This window comes from Scleropages formosus, chromosome 5 (assembly GCF_900964775.1).
Source record: "Scleropages formosus chromosome 5, fSclFor1.1, whole genome shotgun sequence".
In the NCBI taxonomy this organism is placed as follows: Eukaryota; Metazoa; Chordata; class Actinopteri; order Osteoglossiformes; family Osteoglossidae; genus Scleropages; species Scleropages formosus.
This window is the reverse complement of record NC_041810.1, coordinates 8,638,420-8,651,851: the sequence shown is the minus strand read 5'-3', so window position 1 is coordinate 8,651,851 and position 13,432 is coordinate 8,638,420. Positions and strand designations below refer to the sequence as shown.

At 44.8% G+C, this 13,432-nt stretch overlaps 1 protein-coding gene across 1 annotated transcript in view; it reads right to left on the bottom strand.

The window, feature by feature from the left end:
• Nucleotides 1-1,680: 1,680 nt before the first annotated feature.
• eps8a (EGFR pathway substrate 8a, signaling adaptor) overlaps nt 1,681-13,432 on the bottom strand; it is a 33,876-nt gene continuing 22,124 nt past the window's right edge. The window contains exons 13-19 of the mRNA XM_029251865.1: nt 13,169-13,203; nt 11,309-11,420; nt 10,840-10,983; nt 6,658-6,892; nt 5,851-6,034; nt 5,510-5,642; nt 1,681-2,286 (exon numbers count right to left, since the gene is read on the bottom strand). Of these exons, the coding sequence (XP_029107698.1) occupies nt 2,080-2,286; nt 5,510-5,642; nt 5,851-6,034; nt 6,658-6,892; nt 10,840-10,983; nt 11,309-11,420; nt 13,169-13,203 (1,050 nt within the window). The 3' untranslated portion in view covers nt 1,681-2,079. The remainder of the gene's footprint in view (nt 2,287-5,509; nt 5,643-5,850; nt 6,035-6,657; nt 6,893-10,839; nt 10,984-11,308; nt 11,421-13,168; nt 13,204-13,432) is intronic.

The window sequence follows — 13,432 nt, the reverse complement described above, 5'->3', positions numbered from 1 at the left end:
CCATCGTAGATATAGCCTGTGAACGAACTTTTTCCTTGTGAAATTACATCCTGGATATACAGTTATCCCTCGATGTACGAACTCCGTTAATCCCAAATATTGGTGTAATGGATCTTGGTTTTTGAAACCCAGTTTTCGATTTGCAAAATAAAAACGGTAACAAAATTTATCCAAAGCATGTCCAAAAGAGTTAAATTGGTGCATCACACATATGAAACGTAAGTGCACTAATGTACTCTAGTTGTGTATCTGCATCCAGAGCTGTCTAACGTGACATTATGGGAAGTGTATATGAAATTGCACAGGAGTGTCTGTCAGTCAAAGTGGGCGTGTAGTTTCACTGAATGATTGAGGAGATGGCAAAACAATTGCCAGGAAAGGTTTGATTACATTGAAATTGATTCGTTTCGCAGATGCTTTTCTCCGGAACGATGTACATCTCAGAAAAAATTACAATGAGCGAGTGCTTTAGATCGAGAGGAGCGATTTGGATGCAGACACCTGAGTGCAGTCATTTCCACCATATGATCACACCTCACTTGTGTAGTTACATATAGGTTTTTCCATTGTTAAACACATATTTGTCAGCACTTCTGAAAACAGGGGAAAAGAGTCTGTAAGAGGTGAGTTGAGACCCTTCTTAAACGTAAAGCCTCAGCAACACTGGGAGAGGGAGAGCTCATTCCACCATGGGGCCAGAACTGGAGGAACTGACTGGACCTGACAATGTATTCTGTGTTTTATATTGGCACATAATTAACTCATTTCAACAAATGAAGTAATCGACGGGTTGTGGGTTTGAGCAGACGCTTGGTGTTCTTTTCATGTGGCCTTGGAGTTTGCCGGATGGCCGCCACCTGCCATCGAGCCAGGCTGTTATGGAGAGGTTAGACAACTTGTAGCTACAGCATGAGGCCAGGATGCTGGCAGAGTAGACTGGCAAAAGAAAAACTCCCCGTCTAGAGAAATGGGAGAAAAGAGAGGTCTGGGGTGTGAAAGTGCCAACGGCGTCCGACCCTGTAGGACATTCTACGGCTAATAGGGGAGGTATCCGCTTCCGTCTATGATGTATGGTGTACGTGAGGACCGAAACCCCGGAGGACGAGGAGCTGTACACGAGTCCTAAGCTGAAAGACGCGGGGGGCGTAGGACACGTAGGACACGTCTAGCACTGCAATATGTCCATTTCACAGGCACCAAACTCTATTGGCTGAAATGGCTATTTGCCTTTTTCCGCTTTAGAAAACGGGAGCTGGTGTGCAGTGTGTGTGTGTGTGTGTGTGTGTGGAAGCGTCGATACTGTCGGAGGAACACCAAACTAATCAGTATGACATCTGGCTGCGACTATGGAGGATGAAAAAGCAATGACTATATCTGAACGCTCTGGTTTTTTTCCTAAGTCTGTACTTGATACCAAACAGACAAAGTACAGCAATCAGGCTCAAAATATCTCTTTTTTCATACAAATGTTCTTTTATTACACCAATTTTTCAGCAATTAAAAAAAAACTATTTACAAAGTATTCAACCCCCAAACAAAAATTCCTGTCCAGTACAGTATGTGAAATCAAAAGTCTAGGAATCCTCAAGTTTTCTGTAAATTCTGATGAAATGCATCAAAATGAAAGAGTAATGTAGAAATATATGATGTAATACCTCCCATATTACGTGAATGCTGTATTATTATTATTATACATATTGTATGTGGGGTAGTTTTGGCATTATAACTAAATTCGCATGTAATAAATATTGGTTTTGCAAATACATCCCTTTGAATGTGACACAGTGCCTTATCTTTTAATTTCTTCATCCAAATGAAGCCTGTTTCAACAATGGCTACTAAAAGAGAACATTTGGTTCATATTTAGAATCTATTCTTTCATGTCGCATCTTGTAACCAAAGCAACTGAAATCACCGCTTTCCGTAGAGAAGCATGACGGTTAGCGATGCTAATGATGGGACGGTGCTGTGCCGCATTTTCTCCTCTCCACACCTCCCAACCTGTGCAAATACACAACCTCCTTTATGTCGTCAGTTTCACTGCGACCTTATTGCATTCAGCTTGAATAAAGTGCTTTCCTATTTCTTTCTAAGTACGGTAGTGTCCCTCATAATCTGGTGTGGAGAAAAGGCGGGGGAGGCGTCTAAGGAGCAAAGCTGCTCGTGAGAGCAGCTGGGTGCACCGCCGCCCTCGTCGAAAGACTCTACTCCAGAGTCGCAGGCTGCCGCATTTAGCTTCTCCTGCCGCCTCCGCATGACGTCCTGCAGCTCGGAGCCTGATGCGCTCTGGGAGAGAGAAAGGGACAGCGGGGGACAGCAGCGGTCAGCGGTCAGCGTCCAGGGCAGGGCTTCGCTTTAGTCTCGACACCATTTCCTTCGCTGTGTGCGAGATCAGTGCCGGGTACTTGGTGGCCATCGTCTTTTCGCATCGTCGACACCTTTTCTGCAGTCATTCGGGTTCCGCGGGTAGCGAACGACTTGCACGGGATCCACATGTCCAGAAGTGCCAAAGCACCGTTTCCAGCAGAAACCTTCGCAAGATCCAGGTGTCCTCGATCTCCAGACTAAATTGTGCCAGGGGCCCGGTTAATTCACGTAAATCCTCCAAATAAACAGCCAAGTTATAATAGAAGCGGTTCCACTCTTTCCTTTAAAATGGTCACTCGGTACAAAGGCAGGGAAGTGTTGAGTTGAAACAATATATGAATTATTTTGAATTATTATGAATTATTATTGGTACTATGAATAATTTAGCATCAAAATGGTCAGAAAGAGCAGTAACTACCGACTGGGCCCTGATGGGGAAATGGAATGACAGATGGAAGAACAGACCAAACAGTAAGAAAAAGGGAAAAGCTTCATAAAAACAAGATTGTAGCAGAGTAAACATGACTTCCTGTTATGATTTTTGCTTTACATCTAGTCCATTTGGCCTTTGCAGGGTGGAAAGCAGTGACACTTGGGTCAGTCAGGGATTACATATGAGGGGAGGAGAATGGCCACGAAGAGCTTTGCGGTGCCACTAAAGGAGACGCTACGGCCAACGGTCTAATGGAAGGTACACAAGTCTAACTTCTAGAAGAATCCTGCACTTATAGAGAACAATCATCTCTATTGGCCAGAGTCGCTCTACAGACAGACTCTCGATTACAGGCATTATTATCCCAGAAGATGGTGGTGTAGAAAGGCTGCTGGAAAATACATCTTGAAGCAGCACTGTCGGCGCATTAGCGGTAATGTGAAATTACTCCCAATAATATAGCCTCTGTGCACTTTTGCCAAATCTTACTATCGTTACGGTTTCACCGGCACAGCTCTCCTAATTTACAGTACTTCGTTAGTGTTGGGGGCCAGTAATGACTACGATGTTCTTAATGTTATGCGATCTTTAATCTGCTGGGACAACCGACAAACCAAGACGACATGAAACCAGCGTTCCGACTCGTCGACATGTAATGAGAAAGAACGAATGAAATGTAGATCGCGGCGGCTTCTCACGCCGACACCGTCGTCACGTTTACGAGTCATTTGTATAAAGATGATAAAGATGTGGTGCCCGCGAACGCCGGCCAACAGAGCAGCAGGACCCCCAGTGGCAGTGTCGTACGGTACGCACAGTACCTGCACGTGATAGCAATCGGTAGAGGAAGATCGCAGGGAGTCAGAAGAACACCTGCAGACAAACAGACACCATAGCATAAGAAGTGCAGGAAACCTTGAAATCGACCCGCTGAACCGATGAACCGATGAACCGATTCCTTGAGCAGAATAAACGGCTGCGTGTGAAAAGAGCGCAATCCGAATCCTTACACACCCGGCGGCCGGACACTTTGCCGCGTCAACACGTTTAGAGACTCTTCTTGGGAGACTCTTGGGAGACTCGCCCCGTCAGGCGCTTCAAGCCTTCAGCCATTCGGCTTTTGCCGAGTACGTCCTCAGATCCGTGGGGGGGTTTAGCGGGCCGCAGAACCGGAATTATAAGCGAGACGCGGATCGAAGAGTCTCGCACGACTGTAGTAAGAAATCGCTGCTCGGTGTCACGTGTCCGAGAGCCGGAGCTGATATTCCGTAAAGGTCGAAGGAGGCGAACGCATAGTAAGATGTTTTTTCCAGATCTCTATTGTGATCATGAGCATAAAAGAAGAAACGCTGAGCCCCGACTGGTCCAAATTAAAACTCCCTCAATGTGAGAAAATCTTTCAATCCGAGAGGATTATTTGAGAACTGGCGGTTGGCAAATTGTGATCATAAACCCTGTAAATCATGTTTATCCCGGTTATTTCTATTCTGATGATCGAAAGGTAAAATGTTAAATATTTAAACCCATCGCTGATCATCATCGCTCATTAAAAACCACCAAAAGTCATCAGTGGCCCAGCGCATGCTGAAAAAGGGTGCATGATGAACTCATCGCAAGTGCGAACAAAAGAGTAATTCGTTCTGCCTGTAACTCCAAAGTCAAATTTACTTCACAAGTAAAGGCTTGAAAGCTCATAAACAGAACAAATGTCTCAACTAAATACAGAACATCTCTCTGTAAAGACGTAAAACAGAGATGATTAAAATTTTAAAAATTAAATTAAAATATAATTTTCTTTAAATAAAATTTTCTTTTAATTTAATTAAAATTATTACAATAGAAGATAAAGCGGGTCCCCAAACAAATTACTGCATCGCCAGGGCACCGGGAATGTGCGGGAGCACCGTCGTCGCAGAGCTCTTAGGTTCACGTTAACCGTTAACGACGTTTGCACGGATTCACTTCGCAGGCACTTCTCTCCGAAGCCACGTACAGCAGAGGGACACGGTGACGGTGACGGTTACCGACATGAGATTCTTCTTTACGTCAACAGGAGTCACCGCAGGCAGAAATTGTGAACCAGAGCAGGACACAATGGCAGAAATTGCGATCGGAAGCCTGCTCTGCCTCTGCCTCTGATCCACTCCGACTAACAGACTTCTCCAGTAACCTAAATAGAGTCCCGAGTAAGATCGTAAGCAAAGGAGCAACAGCAAACCGCATTTTTACAAGCAGAGGTGTGCAGTTCTCCAACATTTTAGGCTTTTCTTATTTCTTTATCTCGCCTTTTACCTTCGCGACAACAAGACGCCTCTCTTCGCTGGAACAGTAAGTTACACGCAGGCGTCACAGAGGCGCTACAAACACCGTGGGCGACGCGAGACTTTTTCTGGGTGCGCGTTACCGAAATCTCTCAGCTGGGCATGTATGTGAAGACTGCTTTTTTTGTGCTTCGAAAAGACATGTTAGAAAAAGCAGTGAAAATTAAGTTGAGTTCATACTGTAATTACAGTAGAAAATGTTTCTTTAAAAGCACACAATGCCGTAATCTGTGCGGAGACTGACATATGTAAACTCTGTCAATGTGGGAAATACCGGATGAGCTCTTCTATGCGGAGGCGAGCGAGAAACAGAAAGGCCGCCAGAATTTGTACGAGTTTCAAAGAACAGCCCTAGAGAGTAGGCGCGCTGCAGTCGTATCACACCCACCTCAAGTGCAGCTTTTTGGACAGCGACTTGGCTGTACACCCGCGCGCCATCATCCGGACACACGGTCTTGAGCTCCTCCTTGTTGAGCGAGAAGAGCTGGGCACCGGTAAGGACGCCCAGACTGCTGACGGTACTAAAGGGAAGGCGGGTCATCGAGAGCTCCAGCGTCCACTGGAGCGCTGACAGCGAGCGACTCTACTTGACCTACACCGTACACTTGAGTGACAAAGTGCTGCGCTGCTGACCTTTACATCCATGGATGCGCTTGAGGTGTGTTGCGCATATCTACGGCATTTGTGTGAATGCATACATACTGCATAGCCAGGAGAGCATCTACTCACACTTGGCTGAAGCCCTTGACCTGCAACCACGCCTTGACCTCCTCGGGGCTAGAGTCGTACGTGATGTTTAGCGCAGAGAAGTTGCCGCTACGCGCCGGGATCCCCATCTTCTTCTGCGCGCTGCGGCCCGGTGCAAGTCGATGCGCGAGCTCATCCTGTACGTCCTCCGTGTCGGACTTCCTGCCTGTAGGTGACACAATGAGCGCGTCGAGCAGCGTAAATTTATTGTTCGCTCCGTCCGGAGTTCGTTCATCTACTTGACGAGGTACGTTAGCAACGGAGCTTGTATCGTTACAGGAAACTGCTCTAGTATGAATATGCTAGCGAACGTGCTCGAGGTAGAGGGTCTCTGCGGGAAGTCATGTTTCGGGTAACTATCCATTAAAACCTTCTTGTATGACTTGGAAGCGACGGCGTCGTTCATCCCAAGATCATGCGGATTTTGTAGGGGCCGGAAAGGCTCATTGCACGGGCTAAGGCTGCATCGAACCCTTCAAAGTCCACAACTGTGGTGTTGAGGAAGAGAGAAACTAGCGATAGAAGGTCCGCTTTAGAACAGGAAGTGCACCGATTCTATCGGTGTTGGAGAAGCCGATAAAAAAAGCTCAGTCAGGCTTTTTGAAAATGGCTTCAGGGATGCAGTGGATACTAGGGTAATATACAGCATTGCAGGGGTAGTTTTTAGCACCGCACAGTTTCAGCAACGTTCAGCGCGTGGCTGTATGGTCAAAGCACGGCCCAAGCGCGGCCCTATGGCCCTATGGCCCTATGGCCCTTGGTCTCCTGACGCGTATGGCAGAGACTCACGGTTGACGGACGCCGGACGGCCTTGCTGGTTTTGCTCCTTCATGTCAGCGGAGGTGCCGCTCTTCTGCTGGCTGACGCCGGCACGCGATCTTGCCCGTTGCGCCGGAGTCGGACTCTCCGCAGGGCACGCGGGTGGCGCGGACGGTCGCGCCGCAGACGACTCGGCCGGAAGGGCATTCGGTGCGGCGGGAGCGGAGTTTGCCGTAGGTTTGGGAAGTAACTCCGACTTCTGTTTCTGCGGCCGCGTAAAAGAGAAACGCACCGCAACGGCGTCTTCAAACCCACGCAGAGACGAAGAGCCACGTGTTCCGCTGGTACTACGCATGACATGGTTAACATAGTATACAGGCTTCCCTGAGGTTGTTTTTATGAGAGTTCACACTTAGAAGCAGTAGTGATTAGTAGCCTTAAATCTGCTGAACAAGCAACGGCGTCACACTTGAGAAACGCTTCACGAGAACAGAAAATTCAGCTCAAAATATGAGCCGTGTCGATGTTTCGCGCCACGCGACTCGAGTTCTCGTAGCTTAGCGCCTGCTTCTGATATCTTGCAGTCACTGCTTTTCATCTATAATCAGAATAGCGAGGCACGAAGCAAAAAAGTTTGAAGAAAGTGCTCGAATGAAAAAGGAGAGCGTAACCTCTCGTGTTTGGAGCGCGGAGGGAATGAAAACTCCAGAGAGCCTGAGCTGAACGTGAACCCGCAACGCGGGAGCTGTTGCTCTTTGTGTCTACGTAGAAGACGAGGACCGATCCCGATCGCCGACCTACTGCGAAACGTCCACGTGTCACTACGTCAGCATGAGATGCGATACATGCCCCTGCGACAAGTGCGAAACGAGATGCGTTATTTATTAGCAATTTTCAACACACGAGTCTCGATGTACATAGATCACTTGTAATATTGTGGACTTTTCCTACCTTAGTCCACCTAGTCTTCCGAGCACAGAACATGAGGTGTGGTGTCTGGTACGCTGGACTGGGACAGTTTCGTAATTTGGCTCACGGATCATCACCAAAAAGGCTTTTTATGTGACTCTACCAAGCACACGGGCACTACGCCGTGAGTGACGCGCTACAGATTTACTGACACACCACTGATGCTGGATGTTTTCGTCTCATTGTGAGATTCACGCTTTACTGATGCCAGTGTACGTTTATTCTTGTTATGCTTCTTCTGCCTCCTGAGCCATCGTGGGTTGTTACACTATTTCTGGGCAACTTAAATAAATATTGTACACTGTACAGTGTGCTGTTGTACTTTATGGTTATTTTCACCTGTTGGAAGTGTTTATATTATTTTTAGGGATATTGGTCAAAGTTACTTGGGTTTTTGGGATGAGCTGAGATCAGACTTGTGAAACTTGTCAGATCTAAGGACTTTCAAAACATCTTTATGTCTGTAATGTTAGCACAGATTAAAAACAAGTTAGTTTCATAGTAAAGGTAAAGTAAATACAGGGCTTTCACTTAAAACAGTGAAGACAGCTTGAACATTGATTCCTTTATGGCAGTTGTGCAAACAATACATATTACAGTATTTTGCTCAAAACACTTTAAGCTACAAGCTTTTCTTCTAAGTCTTAGTGCTAACCTTCACGCTCAGCACCCGAAATGTTCATTTTCACTACCAGAAAACCACCAGCATGCTCCTTAGGTACATTCTTATCACCTTGCTTACTCCTTGTTTGGAAATGAACACTGAACATCAATGCATATTCCTCCATGGGTTGCTGTGTTACTGTGTTAAGTTCACCGGATTTACTTAGTGGTCCAAAATGTGAACATGTTGGGGACAAAATCGCAGATAAGCCAACGTGTTTTGTTGTACCAACGTTGTTCCCCTGTTTACCAATTGCCAGTTCACATTATAACTCACATAGTAGCAGAAATGACCACTTTCTACACACACATGTTTAAACATGTAATATGCTGTCATCATAACCCACAAGACTTTATGACACAAACTTGTGAAATCTAAGGATTATGAAAACGTGTATGAAAGCATAGACAGGTTTTTCCACACAAGTATGTTACCTCATTTAGCTCGCCCAGTAATTGCTGGCAGGGGGAAATAAGAGATACACAGTAATGTCAGTCTCATATAATACGGTCGAATGCATGACAAACCAAGTTGAGGGCAAACACAAGCAACCGGTGCCGCTTTAATGGGACAGGTCAGAAGTAATTCCCAGGTAGTGGCGGTTCTAAAAAGCTTTAGAATGCAGAAAAAAACACCACAACACACAAATGAGTCAGATTCAGACAGTGGTAATTTCACCTCTAACCTTACTAAGTCTAAAGATATCCCGAAAAAAAACTCTTTTCATGTGGCTGCACATTGGTTGTTCCCTTTGATGCTCAATTTTCAATTTACAGAACTAAATTTCAGTAGAAAAAAAAAAAAACTGATTTGAAGCCTGTCCAAAAAACATTTTGGAAGTGCCATAATGCACTGTCTACTGGATATACTGTAGGGAAAAGAGAGCTCATGTCCCAAACTTACTGCTAGGAACATACACATTATTTGTCCCATTAAGGGTTTCATATTAATGAAGTGATTCGTGTGTTTGAATCCAGATCCCTCCATCTCTTCCTGTGGTGTAGCTGGAGTTCTCCCTACTCGTCTTCCAAGGTTTCCATGATGCCCCACCCACAGTCAGCAGCATGGATGCGAGTGTGTGAATGTGAGAATGTGAGAGTGTTGCATTATGGGCAGTACAGGAAACCCCATGGGAACGTCCGCTGACCACATTAGGCGCGTTACTTTAATTTCATAAGCTCACAAAGCGACCTGCTATGTTAAACTACCTTCAGCTAGTTAACCATTTGCACAGGTGGATCTAAGGGGAAGTACCTTGCTCAAGGGTACTACAAGACTACGTGAGATTCGGACACGCGACCCGCACATCCAAAGACTGCAGCTTTAAGCACTGTGCCAGCAGCCTTATGTGTGGAGGTGAAGTCAGGAGCTGCTGAATGTTTCTGAGAAATGGACAAAAAAACAGCATCAGCTGCCCTTCAATAGGCTCATTGCAGAGACAGCAGGGATATTAGCAGGAACAGCTGAGCTGGTCATTTTTCTTTCAGAGACATGGAAACAGGTGATCTGGAAACAGGACTGCAAAGGTAGCGGGCGTAAAGCATTTTTCTATGTTTTTCCGATACACACGTCTTTCTGGAGACAAGTGTCAGCTAAATGAGTAACAGAATGAATGTAAAATGTAAATACAAGGAAAACACTATTAGTTTGAGCTGAAAAGAATACCCATTAGTGACCTCATTAAGTGTTTTATAATCATTTAAAACGTGCTAAAATCATGGCTTAATAGTTACTGTAGCAGTGGCAGCTGCGGCTATCCCATAATGCACCGCTGCCCCTCTGTATGCATGTGTGTGTCTGTATGTACATCACCGAACTGTTTCTGGGAGTTATGAAGGAATTGCTGTCCCCAGTGTTGTTCTGTCTCTTGCACAGTATTAGTTGGGCGTGCGTGCGTGTGTGTGCGTGTGTGTGTGTGTGCGTGTGTGTGCGTGCGCGCACGTGCTGTTGTTTAACCCTGCTAACAGCACCGTTAAGGCGGGTCAAAATATTATATAAGTATATAGATAGGTTGGCACAGTGCATTGGTGGTACTCGGAAACTGGCGTGGAGCTTTGAGACATGTTAGAGGAGCCGATGGGAATGTAATTAATTGCAAGGATTGCCAGGACAATGAAACCAATTTATAGATCTACATTCGGTGAAAAACACCACGACAGTACATAAAGTACCGCTCAGCACATTTCTCTAGTGGTTCTCATATGGAGTCCAGGGTAACTCATTTCTATACTGGTTTTTGTTCCTCAAAACCATGTTTTTGACTTTTTCACAGCAAAGTGTGCAATGAAGGTTGAGAGCGACTGCATTACTGCATGTCCCATGTCATCACTGAACACAACTTGTACCTACAGTTGTGCAACAGGAGCAAACAGACACAGGGAGAAAAGACACAAGAGGCACACAGACTGTCCTACCTTAAACAACTCAAATTCCTTCTTTGGCATCATAAGCTTTGAAAGTTAAATGTAAAACAAAGAGAAGACATTAATGTCTGCCAAGATAAACTGCATGTGTCCTTTGTTAGGGAAAATGTCCCGTGGACTTAGATATTACCCAAGCAGAGTGCGAGTGCAGCTCACCTGGAAGGTATGGGTGTAAAGAGCATCGCCTTGCCCACTGCAAGTGTCCATGGCATTGGAGACCTCCAGGATGTGGTTTGGCACATATCCAGAGGCCCCACTGCTATTCTGAACCTTCCACCACTGCTTCCTGCCGTCCAGCACCTGCAAAATACACAAACGTTAGTACTGGAAGTGTCTTCACTGCTCTTCCGAAAGCCCTTCAGGAAACCGTCCCATCTGGCCATTCTGCTCTTAAAAGAGACAGAACATAACAGTCCTCATAATAGTACGGTAGATAAACATTAATTATCGGAGCAGACCACACTAAAGAGTTAGTCAAATACTGACAAAGCAAATACTGAGACGAAACTGTCGCAGGCAGTGTTATTGCAACATGACAGGCAGAACCTACTATACATTCTTAGGGAGACGATATTATCTGTATATTTCAAGGGGCTGAAGCTCTTCAGCCTCCTCTTTCTCCCACCTCTACAATTTCATCCTTCAGCACAGACAGTTCTGTGTTGTTTCTTGCCACAAAGTCATATCTCGATTTGACATAGTTTTTTTGTTGGATTCTGCTGTGGGCTTCATAGTTTCTGCAACACAAGGACATTAAAATTAAGGTAAAAATAGTAAAACAGACCTTCATGAAACAATTTTGTAAAATATTGACACTAGCTTCAATTTAGAGCAAAATTGCACATAATCAAATACAAGGATATACTGTAACAACTGGACAGATCAATGTGAATATGATGAAAAAATTAAAAGAGAACTACATTATAAATACAAAAGTTGCATTTAAAAAAAAAAAAAAAAAAAAAATCACTCATTACAAAATCATGCTGTGGCATGGCGAGTAGCGCTGCTGTCTTACAGCACCTGGGTGGTGTGGGAGGACATGGGTTCGATCCCCACTCAGCCTGTGTGGAGTTTGCATGTTCTCCCCATGTCTGTGTGGGTTTTCCCCGAGTGTTCCGGTTTCCTCCCACAGTGCGTGAGTGACACAGAGAGAGTGTGTGGTTCACTGATATATGGATGAGTGACCCACTGTAAGCAGTGCATCTAGCAGTGTAAGTCACTGTTGTGAATAAGGTGTGTGGGTTGGTAACACCACATAGAGTTCATTGGAAGGTGCTCTGGAGAAAAGTGTCTGATAAATAAATGTAACATAAAATGTTCTGGGCTGTGGTAGTTCACTGCCTTGGTTGTTAGTGCTGGGGAATGATCAGGACATGGGGAGGAGATGAGTCTTAAGAAGTGGTAATAATGCTGCCCTCCGTCCCCCAACCCTTCACTCTTCAACTGGAAGAAGAAGATAAATGTGAAAAAGTAAAAGGCTCCCAAATTAGGCTCTCCAGACTTTTATTAACCAAAAGAGAAGGGTGGGGCTTCTGTACCAGATAAGAGGTTTTACTATTATGTTGCACAAATTAAACAAATGACTAATTGGTTCCAGGCTGGACCACATTCGCTGTGAGTGTGTAGGGAGTCTGATTCATTCTGCCCGAGACTGTTAAGATCTTTGCCTTTCATTCAGAAATTTCATGAGCTCCTATGGCTGTCCAAAGGGGTGTTGGATACACTTTTTTTATTATCAGTCACTGGTGAGTTTCAACCTTTTAATAAATAATTTCGACCCATAGAATACAGACTTCTATAAATATCTGCAACTACCTCATTTTATTTCTGCCCTAGTGGTGGAGAACAGATTATGGACAGAATTAACGAAAAATACCATTATAAACCATTTTATCAAGTGCTGGTACCAGATCTTTTGACACACTGAGATAAACTTGGGAACAGGACCTTAATGTGTTTTTTAGCGGCCATTAATGGTCTTCTCTGCCTGCATCTCTCTCAGCATCCAGGAACAAAACTTCAAGTTCACTCACGAAATCGACCAAAATCTCCCTTACTCGAGTGCGCCTTCACGCCATGTTCCCAGAGACATCTCAGCTATGCTTCAAATGCAAAGCCTCTACAGGCATTTGGATATATCTGTTCTGCTAATGTGATAAGATACAAGCTTACTAGACTGAGGTACAAGCAACTATCTCGGAAATATTTCACACAAAAAAAACTGATTTCTCCCCAACTATTCTCTTGTTAAATGACAACCCAAGCTCCTTTACTGATGATGTTATGGTATGAAGACATCAGTCCATGAATACATAGGAAGAAGTTTGACAGAGTTCTTACTAAAGAGTCAATGAAAGTGAAGGAGATCTGGACACATATTAGGACAAAAGAAATGAAACCAGTAGGGTGAGTCCCAGCTCTGTGAATTTACAGCAGTAAAAATGGAAGGTTTGCAGGCTCTATTGCTGAAGGCATACTGTACCTATGAGCAGAGGAGAAGTCCTGGACACTGGGTTGCTAAAACATCAAGCAGAGTTCATTATCAGGCAAACAGACCTCCATATCTCCTGGAACAGCCAGTGTTACTTGGGCTTAATGAAACTAGACTGAACCTTGACACTAGAAGTATTTTGTCTATTAGGATCATCAAATCTATTACCGCACATAACTTCTGAAAATCACACAAATTCATGTCATCTGACTGGGGATTTAAGCCTTCTGGATTAGACCGGTCTGTTGCAAACTT